The 16032-nt window shown below is 43.0% G+C and overlaps 1 protein-coding gene across 1 annotated transcript in view; it reads right to left on the bottom strand.

The window, feature by feature from the left end:
• Window positions 1–768: 768 nt before the first annotated feature.
• EPB41L4B (erythrocyte membrane protein band 4.1 like 4B) overlaps window positions 769–16032 on the bottom strand; it is a 174995-nt gene continuing 159731 nt past the window's right edge. The window contains 3 exon segments of the mRNA XM_086469142.1: window positions 769–838; window positions 2421–2584; window positions 6513–6581. Of these exon segments, the coding sequence (XP_086325268.1) occupies window positions 769–838; window positions 2421–2584; window positions 6513–6581 (303 nt within the window).

Here is a 16032-nt window from a genome sequence, read left to right as displayed (position 1 = left end):
AGTTAAAAAAAGTCAGTATCAATCTAGAAAGTCAGTAGCAAATTACTTTAAACAACTGGTGGGTTTTCTTTTTTCATTAATGGAAATTGGGTAAGATTTAGTTGAAGGTTTGGGTCAAGATGACAAACTATAGGGAGTGTTGGGTGCGTATAGCTGTTGGTGGGGTGTCTTTCCCCCTTGCAGCTATTTATATCTCTGAGTGAAGTTTAAGGTTAGGAATTTAATAAGACGGCCGTTTATTTTTCGTGGAGACCAACAGTCCTGGGGTTAGGATGTAATAATCATTCTTCTGCTTTAAAAACGGTTCTTTAACAAATAGCAGTAGCTCATTGCAATTTTCAGTTGTACAAAATGACATATTTTCTATGTTACTATCAAAATATTCTGCATAACATTAATTTCTGTGCACTTATTAACATATGTACAGAACAGTGTTTCCCAATAGAAATCAGTATGCTCCTTGCTGATCCTTTTTGCCCTAGATTTACCAAAACCAAACCTGAAATTAATTGTGTTAATAGTATAAAACCTCAGGAGAGATAAAGGATTGAAGGTTTATTTCCCAGCAGCAAATGAATAAAGGAACTCCTTCAAGTCAAAGTCTATCCGAGACTTCATTTTAACCAACCGTGGTGAATCCAGGCGAGCCAGGAATATCACACATTTTCCCGATGTATTATGTTGAGTACACAGAAGCAGAGGAATGTAAACAGACAGAAGGCACATGAAAGGCCCCAATCCATTCTCCATCTGACGGAAGTGCGAATTTCATAATTCTGTCATCAAGAGTCTTTTCATCATTTTCTCTCTCTCAAGTTCACGCCTCAGAGTCTCAGCGCTGTGTAATTAATGCACAAACAGCCAATTATGGGAACAACAATAAGTCTCAGATTTCAATTTAAAACAATTAACATTTTCAAAATACCAAAGGGGGGGAAAAAAGGTCAGACTCGGTTCAGTGAAAAGGCTGATAACTGACAGCTGGTTCAAAACCAAGTACCGCTTGATACTTCCGAAGGGCAAACAGAAGCGAGAAAAAGGACATAAAAATATCCACATGGCAAAACAGTTTAGGATTTAATGTCACCCCCATTAAAGGCTACTGATTGCAAAGGAAGCTGGACTAGGACTCTAAAAATGAGACAGCTACAGTATATGCCACCACGGAAGAGTGATGTTACAGCCTTCTGAACCTCGGTGTGGTCTGGTATTGGGGGACATCTAGAGATGCTCAATTTACCACAGTCCTGCACACGTTGGTGTGGGAAGCAGAGCCTGAAGTCCTTGCTTTCACACACCGAACCACTCCAGAGCCCACAGGCTCTGGGTTAGTGATTCCATTTCTGAATAAATAGTGTGGGGGGAAAAAACCCTGTTTACCGCGTTGTTCTGAGAGTTAAGTATCTGGCACTTGTAAAACAGTCTGGAGTGTTAAAACTGCAGTGCAGAAACCCTGCAGCCCGTTCATGGACAAGCAGGGGTGGAATCACTCAAGACATCCTACAGAAGCTGAGTTCAGCCCTACAGCTCCAGAATTACATTTTCACTGGAAGGATAAATTTTTAGGTGAGTTAGCAGCATTGAACAAGTGTGCAGGTGCAATTAAACCAACATCTGCAAAAAATAATTGACAAATGAAAATGGGAATTGACTGTGAGTCCCAAAGTAAAAAAGGCTCATTTATTATGATGCCAAAGAAATACTTTTCTCTTCAACAGAAGCCTAGGACTTTACATGCTCCAGAAGTACTGAGTATATCCACTCCTACATTTGTATTCAGTAAATTATCAGCTTGGGAAATTCAGCTCTAACGAAATTCTAAAGTAAGAAGCCAGCATGCAAAACTGGTAGGATGAAAGAACAGAAAACTGAAAGCAGGCTGTCTGAGGAAAGATGGGACGGCTTATTGTTTCTCTGAGAAGCTACAAGAAGACCACTGTAGCTTGACATTAGTTTAAAAAAAAAAAAGAAAAAAGAGGTAAAAGGAAGAAAATCAGCGCCTGTTTTTCATTTAGAAGAAAAGACATTTCTCAACCTCAGCTTTCCCCACTGATACTTAATTTCAAAAACCAAATTGCAATAGCAATTACTAAAAGAAAACCTTTGCAGTTCAGACAAAATGACTTGCCTGAGGAAAATCTGCACAACGCTTTCCCTCCAGGCCACTTACCACCGACATGGTACGCTGCTGGCTGCAGCGGTTAATTACGGTAGGGTTTGTTTCCTCAGAGCAGATACGAGTTATAGATATTTCTTCACATAACCCGCCTATTCTGAAGTAGGTGTCAAGCAGCAACTGGAAATCTTTTCCTACCAGGGGAAATGCACTTTATGGGAATTACGACAGAAAAAGAGAAATCAAGGGGATTCCTTTAATGCAGAGAGCACCCCAGTATTTCTGTGAAAGAACTGCACAGTACCTGTCTGCCAGCGAGATCGGTTTATGCGACGTATATATTGTCTGGACGGTTGGAGTGGGTATAGTGTCCGCCAAAGATCTCAGGACGGGCGACGGCGTTACCAGCGTTATCTTCGGAGACGACTGCACCGCACAGCATTGCAATTTGCTGTCTGTAAATTCTGCCTACAAAGAAATGTACACAGACACGGAAAGAAAAAAAAGCGTAGATTAGCTTCTACTGCTCTTTCTGGCTACCTCTCACCATCTAGTTCACTGCCAAACACTCAGTAACAACAACTAATAATGAGAACAAACGGGAGGCTGTAGCTGCAGCTGCTCAGTGCAACCTCCGCAGGTGCTGAACAGCCACCTCTTCCGACGGCTCTTTGGGAGCTGTGCCTGAGGGACAGGCCTGATGGCAACATGCGCTGTGCGAGATGTACCTCCATGACCAGGACTGGCAGCATTCAGATGAAAGACATAATCAGCTTGGAGAATGCTGCTTATCATTATTGCATTTTCCCTAAAAATAATGCAGAGCACTGACCACAGGAGATTTCTGGACTATACTTCAGAAATCCTATACAGTTTGCTGGTGGGTCCTCTGACTACTCTGTGTTTTGTGACAGCCGGGAGTCTGGGCTTGGAGGAGTGCAGGTTTCAAAGTGTCCATCCCTTTCCCACATTGGCTGACTGGAACGGCTCAAGAGAAATATTCTTGCAGCATCTAGTAAGAGGCAACACTAAGGCAATACTGGAAATGCTGGTTTAAGGCAAGCAGCAAACAACCATCTCCTGTCTTTCTAGTGAGGCCTATCCAGCGCTGCAGTATTGCAGCAGAGACTGGGCCAGCCTATACAACTGGAGGGGGAGATCTCTAAAAACAAACCAGCCCTGATCTCTAAAAACAAACCAGCAGCTTTTTGGCATGGACTATTTCTCTCGCCAAGCAGTGGCAAGTGCCTGTGGTGCAGGTATGACCCTGACCCGGGAAGAGCACAGAGCAACTGCGGTTTGTCGGTGTGTCAGGACATGCTCCTACCGGTATCAGCTGCATGTCTGTCTTGGCAACTTTTCTTCTGGACTTGGTTCAGCCTTTAAGGCAGGGAGGAAGAAAAGTCACCATCGTAAGAGAGCAGCTGTTTGAATAGCAACTTTTTTTTGGTCTTAATTATTTCTCAAATTCTGCAAGCCACACAGGATCAATGCAAAACACAAACAATCAATTTAATCAGTGGGACAATTATTGGAGCCCAGGAAAGAATGGCTGTGTTAGGTTTGCTTGCTTATTGTCACTTTTTAAACTTGTCTCTGCTCACATGTCAGCTAAACACATCTGATAGGCTCCAAAACAACCTCTGAAGCAAAAGGAATTCCATTAATTCCACAAAATTAGTAAACTGGAAAATGTAAAACCAACGGAAGAAACTCTCCCTCCAACCCTAGCCAATTACGTGTCTAAATGCTGGCTAACACAACCTGTTCAAACTCCTCTGTCGTTCAACTTTTAAAACCCAACCTTACAAACTGCAGGGTTATCAAATTTGGTGTTCCTCATACAGGATCCTTGTCCTCTGAGGACTTCCAGATCATACTTTACAGCATGAGAAGGAGGCACCGCTCTGTCAGGCTGATGTAAATTCTCCCGGCCTTACTGAAATCAGCAGAGCAATGACAAATTACACTTGTTGAAGATCTACTCTGACTCTTAAAGCGCGTTTACTCTAGATAATGGTTTTACAGTATATATCCAAAGCATCTTTTTGCATATATCTGCTTGAATAGTATATTTGAGCCAAATATTTAACTGGTCTAAGCAGATATAATTTCATTAATTTAAATCTATGTGACTCATACCAGCCTGAGAATATGGTCATCAAGCCTGCCATTTCTCTATGGAAACCTCTGAAATTCAGAGGGGTTCCTGGCATGAAGCTTATTTTTAAACATCCCAGGAAACCAAGTTCTCTAATTTTTCCTCTGACAAAATCCACACAACTGCCTATACACCACCAAATTAGAAGGCCTCCACAAAAGATAATGCCTTCCAAATGTCACCATTCATCACTTTTTTCCTCTCAATAACATTTCAACGTTTTGTTCCAAGCAAAAACATCAAAAAAATGTGAAGGGGAAGCAAGGAAAAGAAAAAGAAAAAAACCCAACCCAAACAAACAAGGAAAAAGATTAACAAATGGTACATCTGGGGCTGTGTGTGACTGCAGAACATTCAGAGCTAGTTCTGCCTGCAAGCCCTAGCACTGATCTAGACCTTCCCCTCACAGCTCCTGCCTGCGGTGTAGCTATCTTCAAGCCCTCGGCAGAGCCCGTGCATCAGGGTGAGGTGAAACACTGCTGGGGAGAAGCACATCTCTCTGGGCTGGCACGGAGGAACATGAAACACAGGACCAAAGTCTAATTAACCTTCCTAATTGTTTTCCCATCGTTATGCAGTGCTCTAGGTAGCTGCTGAGTTACCACAGATATTTTTACATAACTCGCTAAAAGGAACGCATGGAGTCATATGATGGATCACACACCATTAGATTTGCATTGTCACGGTGTTTGAAATATTTGTGATCTGGATTCTGCCCTCCACCCTGCCCAGGGAAATGGGACTCTACGGAGAGAAGAGGGGACTTCAGAAAGATCAGCTTAAATTTCACTTTGCTGCTTCTCTCCTGACAGAGCATAATGAAAATCTCAACATTTGAATTTGCCATGAAACAACCATTTTCTGCAAGATGGAAATTTCTGTGGCTAAGTATATCAGGGTAGCTTCTGTTTATATTTTAATGTTCTATCCCCCCCAGTGATGAAAAAATATTTTATATATCCCTCCTAAATTTTGCTTTCATTGTAACTGTCGTAGACAGAAAAATAATTTCCTGACAATTATGACCAACTAGTGGGAAAGCTACTCTGGGTGTATCTTTTTGCTTATATAAAATAGTACTATGAAAGACACAAACCCTGAAACTGGTTTAGCTTTTACTACAATTGTACTATCTGGACTTGGCTGACCTAGTGAAAAGTTGCTGTGACGTATTCCCGTGTATTTTCGGGTACCTTTAATTACAGCTCAATTTACATCTGGCCCTGACAGAGCTTGGGAAGCCTAACTAACTCTGGCTTTAAAATACCTATTTGGAGAAAAACAACACTTAGACCAAATCCCATGATCAGGTTTATTGTGAAAGAAAAGCCTCTTTCTTTAAATCACAAAGGCAGTTACTGCATGTGGCCCAACAGTGATTGAAGTTACTTATCTCTGATTATATGCGGGATATAAATTGCTGCTACCAATAAAAGTTAAGGTTAAAGTCTGCAATTCTTCATTTTGCACATGTAATTTAAAAACTGGAAGTCAGTTACTATGGCTTATAATTATAATCAGAGAGCGTTTCTTACAAAGTAGATCATTTTGTCATGCTAATTACATAATGCCTCTACCCTTAAAGCAGGACTTAGATTGGAGTTATTCTTTAAATTGTCAAATAACTGTTTCCTGTTTGTATGCCATTTACCTTACCAAAAACTCTAAATGCCAACTTCTGTGAACGTTTAACAAGAATGAAGTTTAATACTTGATTCAAATAATGAAGTACATATGGAAGTTTATGTAAGGATACCATTGTAGTCATCAACACACTAACTATAATTCTTCCTTAAAATTCAGGTGTAAATTCAATGTAAACCAGGCCCCTCCGTGATGGCACAGCAGGTGGTTTCAGGCAGGAAGCCATGCAAATGCTAGACAGAGGACTACGTCTTCCCATTCCCTTCTTGCTCCTTGGAAAGGTGCTATGGAGCTTCACAAGCGTCCTCTACAGTCCTGAGCTGAACAACATCTTGGGACCGACCGCATTAGCGGTGAGCCTTGACCTTTAACTCTTAGTCCTCTGTCTAGTAAGCAGCAATGTCGGAATGCAAGCAAGTTAATTATTTGTATAATGGGAATATTTAACTGATTCCCACTCCAATTTCTACTTGGAATTTATCTTTTTTTTTTTTTTTGAGGACTGATTAGTGCCTAAGTTTCTGACACCGTTAAAAAAATCAGTTGGAATTGTGTTAAATACACAGTTTTTTAGTTGCGCGTTCTACTTACAGAAAACTGTGGTACTGTTGTAAAAGGATCGAAAAAAGGATTAGATGTATCAGCAGGGAATGTCTTTATCTTTAAAAAAGATAAAGAAAAAGATGTTACTTTCAGAGCATAAAAATGCAAAAGAAAAAAAAAAGCAGCAAAGCATTGCAACTACAGTGACATACCCAACAAATTAGAGCAGTTCAGCAGTGCTTGGACCAGACCAAAAAAGACCCCTCCAAAAATGCATACAGAAACCTGATGATGAATAGTCAAAGCATAAATATGAAAACTTGATAAATTAATTTTACCATGTAATTAGATCTGTTGTGCAAATACGGAGCTGACTGCGCACACAACGTATCTCCCAATTCTGTCAACAGCCATTGGATTATCATCTGCTTCCTCCAGCCAGAACTACATTTTAAAATCTGTAATATGAAGTGCAGGAGCAAATTCTGCAGCGCAGGAACTTTGGCTAAAGAATTTGTGCTCTACATATTTTAGTTTCAGTTACACAGTTGCTGCCAAAGACAAACAATCATGTAAGGTGGGACCAAAAGAAAACCATATATATAAAAAAAAGCACTGGGGACAACTGTTTGTTTCAGGCAGCTACAAGGTCCGTGGATAAAGGATGACCTTCAGAGGTTTCTTTGAAAAGCACCTGGAGACAGAGAGGTGAGAGACCAACGTGTCCATGTGCCGAGAAGCCCGAGAGCTCCCAGGGCTTTGTCCATGAGCACAGGGTCACTGGTGTGACCAGGCCCTGCTGGATGTCACTTCCACCTTTAAAATTATTTCAAACATTAACTGAAATTAAAGAAATATTAAAAGAAGCAACAATCTCTGTCCCACTTCATTGTGAGCGCTGTTTCTCATGATTTCCCTCTTTAGAATGCAGTCATCATTCTTTCCTTCAAAGAGAGGACAAAATAGCAAATAAAAGTATCAGTTTTGAACTGCACTTCATGCTTTCTATTTGGAAAACCACATTTTTCACTGTAAAGGTGTGTTTCTCACTTTGTTATAAAAACTGCTGTGCATTTGTTTGTTATGCAGGTCTTCAGGCATAATTCACTAACTACAGCCTTATAACTGTTGTTTAATAACGAGGAAAGCCACCCCGAGGGCCCTGAGCCCTTGTAGGCCAAAGCAAATCCTGAAATTATGACATCAAATATGATTAAGTAAATGTATAGTGTTTATTTTGTAAATAAAATAACAGAAAGATATCGGCTATAAGGATGCCAAGGGGAATTAACAGCCATCTGTGGGCCCACTTCTGCAAACATGTGGAATTCATCTTGGCATTAGTTGTCAAGCTTCTTGCACACGAGGAGCAGGGATAGCAAAGATACAGTTAAGCACGTAAATACCTTTTTAACAGAATAAAGGTGCTTATAAGTAAATCACACAGGCGCAAATGAACAAACAACTGGGCAAGGAAGAAATTCTTTTAAATCACAATTTTCTATGCAACCATATTAAAGAGAATTTCACGCTCTTTTTGTAGTCCTATGTTCATGACTGTATACAAGTGTATGTATACTACATTGCTAATTGAACCTACTGATTGGAGTGAAGCACTAGCTCCCTGCAAGTTTGTTATGTTACGTCATACCCAGAACCAAGTCTGCCAACCCAAAACACGGACAGCTCTTGTGGCATGTCTTACTCTTTTGAGAGACAGCCAACACCCATGAGCTCAGGTCGTCATTCTCAGGTTATAAAGGGTTTACAACATGATGTTACAGTACAAAACACAAGTGCACTCCATTACAAACACAATCTTTGAGCCAAAGGCAAACAGGGCTGGGAAGCTGGTTGCTCATACGCAGTATGAGTTTGATATTCTACAGCCAAAATCTCTCTAATTTTGCAGGTTGGTCTCATTAAGGAAACGAAGTGCAGTTACTGAATACAGAAAAGAAAAATGGCACAGAACAATATTCAAGAGCCGACTGGGATCTGGGACCAGAGGCACGTAAGAGGAGTCAGCCCCGATTACACGCTGCAGCACGCAGCCATGCAGAATACTCTCTTGCAAAATCAGTGCTGCAACCTATGGATGTGCCTGAGGCCAGCCTACATATCAAAACATGGCAAAAAAACGGTTAATCTGGCTTAGTTATCAGCGTGAGCTCCTGTCTTGGGGAGCTGTGCTTATTTAATCTTGGGAATAAGGCAATTTCAACAAATGAAAGGCTCCTAGCATCTAAACCCACCAATTTCTGGCATTTTGAAGAAGCTGAAAATAGAAATTAAGGAACAGAGGTAAAAAAACTCCATCCTTGTGTTCAATTTAAGAGCGACAAACAGAAACCATCCAGCTCAGCCTTCAGGATTTACTCTTTCTTCCTCTCATCTTTTCTCCCCCTGAGAAGAGACCACTGTTAATCAAATGGCACAACAGAGTTTATTGGTTTGGCCCGCGCCTTGATAGGAGTGCTGCTGCCAGCTCCCACAGGCAAAGCGGAGACACAGCACTGTTGTCTCCTCAGCACTGGCGAGAGGTTCTCATCTATCGATGGCTTGGCTCTTTCGAGCAGGAGGTAGGTACAACGTCCTCATCCACGCCACAGCAGGTAAAGGCCATATATTCAAGGGTATTTTTCAGACTGAGGGTACGCAGGACGGGGAGGCAGTGGCACAGAAAACATCAGTTAAGCAACTGGTTTATGTGAAACTGCATTTGAAAACCTGAAGGGTCTTTTCACCCGGGAATATACTTTGGCCTGAGTGTCCTGCATGTCCACCATGGCCAGCAGCATGCTGACAACAGCAGCAGTCGCCAGCACCTGGGAGAAGGAAGAAAACCCTGTGATTCCCTCCCCACCACACGAGGAAAGCAGCGTCATGTGTCAGTGCCCTCCTGACCCGTGTCTTGGGGTTGAGCTTGTCGCATGGAGACAAAACTCTCAGAGTAGCTCAGAAAGCAGAACAACTCCCTGACCAGAAGAGAAGGTGAAGACCTAAACGTTATGCGTTCCCCACACAGTACATAGCCTCTCTCCCTGCCCCAGGAGGAAGACATTCCATACCTTTAAATGTCTCCTGACTCACAGGGCAGAAGCAGACCCTAAACTTTTCCTGGGTGCTTTCTTCTCCCTGCTGTGGCAGCATCTGTGGAAAGATGCCACCTGGGGAAGGAGAAAGGAAGAAGAACGGAGCCATGTCCACCACCTACCACAAACCTGCAGTTCCTCCACCCGCTGGAGACCTTCAGCAGCTTCCAGGCTTCACCTGGGATTGCAAATGCGAGGGGAAAAGGAAGAGGGAAGAGGAGGTGGGCAGTTCTGCATGCAGGACAGTCTCGTGAAGCTGAATTGTAGCTGCTCAGACTAGCAAAACACAGTAGCTGCTAGCACATGGATTGCCTATAGACAAGCTGCTGAGGGATTCTGTCTGCTTTGGTATAAGACAATACGAGAGAAGTAACAGCTCTGAAGTTTACAGCCGAGCACAAAAATTCCTGTGGTGGCAGGAGGAACAGCAATCGTGCCCACGCGGCAGAGCTGCTCAGACGAGCATGTTGTAGCACAGTCAGGCTTTTCCACAGGAGCAAAAGGGACTAACACAGGGGCTACAGAAATATGAGCAACAAGAGGTCAGAGCTGTGCTCTCAGTCACACCATAGACAGACTTTTAAGTATAAAACTTGATTTCAAGCACACCTGCTCTCTCTGCAGGAGTGAAAACAGTCTTGCAGCTGAAGTCACAACCGTAAAACAACCTTTAAGGCAGGGCCTGTAAGTAACTGTCACGTCACAGGGGCATGGCGTGAAAGGGGAGTGAAGGCGATCTGCATTCCAGCGGCATCTCGCATGCTGAGGGCTTGTTTCACAACCTCAAATGCCCCTTGCTTGAAAGGTCAGGGTGCATTACCATAGCAGAACTACTCTGGACAAGTATCTCCTTGTCTGGAATATTTAGCTTGGCAAGTTGAGAATTTACTAAGCTTAAAAGAACAGTTGACTCTTAACAAAAAGAAAGAAAGAAAAAAGAAAAGAATAATACAAAAAAGGATCAGCTCAGTCTCAGGAAAAGTCCAGTGGTCAAGTAATCTTCGAGGAGAAAAATCTGAAAACCATTGACAGTCACATTGATTTTGTGGGAAAATGAGTCAAATTTTATTCCTCTGTAGATAATTTCCTGATAGTATTCAGAGACTCTTGTTGCATTATTAGCTGTCCATTGGGGTGACATATTCTGGAGGTATCTTTGCCACAACCAGAAAGAATTAACAGCACTGATTTTCCTTGGTATTTATACTGCAAGGAAGAACGATGAAGAGTGAAGGAAAAGGGACAACAGGACAAGAACCTTCCCCTTTTCTTTCCATTTGTCCAAAGAGTTCTGGACAGAATTTAAAATCTCAGTAAAAACAATTGTACTTTCTTGAAACACCTTTTAGATGGGTTAGGAAAAAAACCCCTGTAACTTCCTCATAGAAGCAAACAGAAAGCAGAGTGAGACAAAGAAAGAGTACTTTTCTCAAGTTAATTGATATAAAATTAGCTAATTTTGGTATTTCTGTCATAAGGGAGTATTAAAAATGTCCTTGCTGTGACAAAAAAAATACCACTTTGGGGAGAAGTGGGCTTAATTTAGATATGTTCTCTTATATTTGGGGTAGCCAGTATATTTACTGCCCTGCCACAACTTCCTTTCCTTCTACAAAGAACCGGTAACATTTTCTGCTGTTGACACCTCGTTTCACTCCCATCCCCATCACCTTGACTGGAGGCTTTTATAACACGATGGAGAAAATGTGTGATTTCAGTGGGTTTGCACTGTCACTTTGTATACTGGTCAGACGGAAGCCAAACTTTGGGTCAAACACTTCACTAGATTCCTGTGCCTTGCAGCAGAAGTAGAGCTGCTAACGCCTGAAGTGGTGCCATAAACACGGCCCTCGGTATACACATATAGCCAGAGGAACATTCTGCGGTGCTTTATTTCAAAATACATGCTGTAAGTCGAATACCATCCCATCCATACAGCACAGAGACTTGTTTCTACTCATCAAATTAGAAAAGAGCAGCAGCCAAAACTTCTGGAGTACATTCCATTACCATTTCCCAGTCCTGATGCGTGATGTGACTAAAAACACCAGTTAACCATTAGACCCGGTTTCTAAACCAGTGATGTGATCCTGGACTCTGCAATTGTTCAGTAAAGCTCCTTGTCTGCTGTCACACCATTTCAGCGGCTGAAATGAATAATGAGGCGGAAAATGTAAAACCAAAGAGTTTGTGGTATTTTTCACCATGCAATACCCCCACGGCCAAACAAATTCTTTTGAGTGGGAGTAGTTCCTGGCTCCAACGATCGATCGCTCAGGTAACGTCAACCCCAGTTCACTGCCTTTGCATGTGGCCACAAAGCCGTCGCGATAGGTAGGCAGGCGTAATCACTGCCTGGATGCACAGGGCAAAAAATGAGACCAAACCAGTGCAGTCAAATAAACTTGTAGTGGGACAGAGATGTAAATCAGCAGTGCCATTGGCTATTCAGTCTTGGAAAAGGCTGGGTGAAATAAATGCCTTCATGAACCATACTCGGTGTGAATCCCATCGCACTACACCACACGACAACTTTTTTTCAAGGCACGCAGCATTTTTTCCACTTGTTGAAATGATATCCAGGTGCCGGCGTCAGCAGACAGATTTCATTCACACACATTAAAAAGGGGCAGTTTTGTAGAAATGTACTCTTTGAAAACACCCTCAGGCACCAAACGCGAAGTTTCTGAAGCGGATGGGTTTCTGCGCAAGCCGCAAAGCCAGGGAGACGCTATGTGTTCAGAACCTCCCTGCCTACTGTTGCTCCCTCTGGGGAGATGACACTGTTAAATCTCCCTCCTCGCTCCATTTGGTCTTCAGGTCTCCCTTGCTCATCTTGCAAATAACTGGCAGAGACTGGAATTCAAGGAATGATTTGAACAACATTCATCGACACCTAAGAACCAACGTAAGCGAACCCAACTGTTTGACTCATCTGACTTAATCCTCTTGGTGCGAGTTTCCACAGGACTGCAGGACCGCAGTACAGAGTCTCCCTCCTCTCAGGTACCCCTTAATTCCTTTTGTTAAATTGAGAAAGCTTCACCTTGAAAGTCACATTCATTCTACGGACGGCACCCTTGCTGAGCCAAGTTCTCCTGCGGTCCCCTCAAATGATAAACTTGACACTGCTCTGCTCAGTGATGTACACCAGCCTTTCTTCGGACCTTGCTGCAGGCTGAGTCCACCTGTCCTGGAACACGCCCCAGCACCATACACCATTCTTGACGTCTCACTGGGTGCTTGTACAACAGGGACAATACTTTTCTCCCTCTTGGAGAGGCTTTGTGCAACCCTTCCTTACACAGAGGTGTTGTCAGGAGGTGGCTGCGTGCCTCCTTGGCTGTGCTCCAGTGACTTCTGGCTCCCAAACGGCTGCTCAAGGGAGTTCATGGGAGTGATGTACAAGGTTCAGCCTCTGCTGAAGCTTGGCTTTGCTGCAGCTGTAGCATTTCATGGATACTTAACGCATAGCAGTTCGTGGCTACAGTCTAAGCTACACACCATTTACAAGCAGGTCTACCTAAAACACAGTGGTTAAGATGCCCCAGATAAAATCCTGAATCTTCATGCCAACTTTTGTACTAATTTGCCAGGACTAATTTGCAAGCCCTGCAAATTGTGTTGGTGCTAGTATCCCTCTGATGCTGCCTTTAAAGATGGAGTACTCTGTTGTTCTTCAGTCTGAGGATTGCAATTATGGGTTGCTAGCAAAGTGCTTTCAGAGGTATAGGGAGGGGATGGGGGACGATGGTAATAATGTTATGAGGTCAGCCCAGTATCTCTACAGCACACTGGAAGGGAATGCATGTCCTGGATCATTTTTATAATGCAGCTTTGCCTCGAGACTATTTTTGAGAAGATATTCTTGAAAAGAATACAGAATAAGAACAATTCAGATGTGACAAAAGCAAGACAGTGTCCATGCTCTCACAGCCTTTAGGATTTTCAGTGCTCTCTTGCTGATGCTGTGAAGGCAAGCGAACTTAAGCAGAACATCACCTCAGCACGGGCTGTCAGCCCTGTCACCATCCCCTGAGGAAAACATGCCAAGTCACAGTCTTGATGCATTGGCTAAAACGCAGGCTAAAGATTGCAGCATTTTCTGGGTCTTTGTTTAAAACACAGAAACGAAGCAAACAAAAAGCAGTAGGCACGCTCGCTGGATATGGTTGCTCTCCAATCTTGCTGCCAAATAAGTTAGTCGCGTTGCTAGGGCAGCTAACGCACAGTTACCTCTTCTGCCCCTTGGTCTTCACCAATGAAATCAACGCCGGTCCAGCGCCAGGTGCCCAGACCACGTGCACGGCCAACAAAACCAAGTGGCATCTTCTGCAGAGGGAGGCTGTTGCCATAGAAGAAAGTCACTAAAGATGGATAACATGAAGAGGAGGAAATGAGTACCGTGATTCCTGCCAGTCGAGAGCGCCCCAGGTAAGCCGTGCACTTCCCGATTTCACTGCCAGCGAGCAGACTGTACACGCATTTTGTACCAGATGGAAACTCACCACTAGCCACACCTGATTATTTCTAAGCATCGACACCGACTGCTCATCATCCAATAACTGTTGGTTCACCGTGCCTTATTAACGTGGAGACTGCAAACCCAATGACACTTCAACAAAGGCTGACTAACAACCATGTAACGTACCTGCACTTCTTCAAAAGCATCAGGATCACATTCCTCTACTGAAAGGCTATGACAGATTGACACAAACAGCGCACTGTCTGCGCCTTGTCCAACACAAACAAATAGTTTGGCTTTCTACTGTAATCAATCTCTACTTGTGTGAGAGCAAAAGCTGGCTGAAAGTCCTTAAGTGTCCAGAAACTCAACCAATCATGGCTTCCTTGAATGTCAGGATAGTAAAAAATACTTTGCATTAATTTTCTGTCCTATTTTTCTGGGTTATTGAGCTCTGCCAAAATCCCCGGGAGTTTATACAGCTCATTATTCTAAAGGAAAAGAATAGCACAGGTAGATTAAAGTCAGCGGAGCTGCAAAAAGAAAAGTTAAAAATACAAACTGGTGCACTACTTACATATCTACCCAGAAGGGCACTTAGAGTGTATTTTCAACTTCAGCACTTGACTAGCCCCAGTGAACACTGCAGCCTTCATCTATGCATGTGCCTACAAATTTTGGTGACCTCTCATGGATTAGGATCTCCTCAAATACACACAGGAGTGCTGACTGCTGCGCTGCAGTGTGCCAGCCTCACTACTCTAAAAGTCTGCTCTGAGTTAAGCTTCTATATGACAACAATCCTTCCCCATCATAACATGCCACCCTTTCAACATGCATCGTAGAAACAGCGCACTGCTTCTTTAAATGTAGTGGATACAAAACTATTTGATCCTTTCAGTAAGACCAACTCAAGTAGAAGCTTAAAGTCTATAAGGAGCAATGTTTTGTTTGGTTAAAGATTTGTGCATGAACAATCCCATATCTAGTAAATCTTTAGTGACAAATGCTACGCATAAAAACCTATTTATTCATACCTCACACTCTTGACTATGGAATCATTCATATTGCCAGCCACCAAGCACTGAAAACCACAAAGATTCTGTCTTGACTGCAAGTAAAATCTTGTTGTGTTCAAACACAACAGCTCATTAGGCATATACATTTACAGAATCAAACACCTGCAGTGTAATACTTTGGTAATTCAGTGCCATGAAACACATCAGACGTCTCTGTGTCTGTCAAGTCCCCCATTAAAGCAATCCAGTATCAAAGTAAATGTATTGTTCCTTTTCTCTGCTTAGTTCCATCTCTTCAAGAACAAATCGGGATGCTACCTTAAGAGCCAGCCTCCCAGTCTGGGACACTGTGCTCAGGCATGTTCCATAGCTAAAGAGATTAGTCCCAGCCAAGGGATAATCCAAATTGATTAGGGCTATTAGCACATAGCTCACTCTCGCCCATCCTTAATTACAGCAGAAATTTCTCCTTTGGACCAAGAGGAAAAGTACAGAATTCTACTGCTTGGCCCAAGAATTACAGCAGTTTCAACGCCAGAAGGCTGCTTCCCCATAGTTTGTTGACTGAGCAAAGGATCCAGGGGACACCTTATTAAAGACATCTCTGTGAAAGCAACTGAAGCATATTATAATGCTGCAGTGAATGGGAGAAGAAAAGGAAAATGGGAGAGAGACCAAACGACGACAGTCCTCTCCCTGGAGGTCTGCTTGTGGCACTTCAGGGGAAGAAATACACTGTGAATAAAATGTCACAGGCAGATCCTGATCCCAGTCAGTGCCTTCCTGCCCATCCCAGCAGGAGCTCACAGGGAAGCCAAACTGGGAGCTGGGGATTTCCTGCGAGGTGAGTTTCCAGCAGCGCTGCCTCCAAGGCCCCTTCCCAGCACCATGTGGTGACGCAGAAGGCCAAAACACGCTGTTGTCTGGCAACCTCTGCTGATGTTATGGTCCCTGGGAAGATTATAGTTAACTCATTCAATTCAGAAAAA

Source organism: Leptosomus discolor, chromosome 8, assembly GCF_034619465.1.
Source record: "Leptosomus discolor isolate bLepDis1 chromosome 8, bLepDis1.hap2, whole genome shotgun sequence".
Lineage (NCBI taxonomy): Eukaryota > Metazoa > Chordata > Aves > Leptosomiformes > Leptosomidae > Leptosomus > Leptosomus discolor.
The sequence above is the reverse complement of the archived record's forward strand: the minus strand, read 5'-3'. Positions and strand labels throughout refer to the sequence as shown.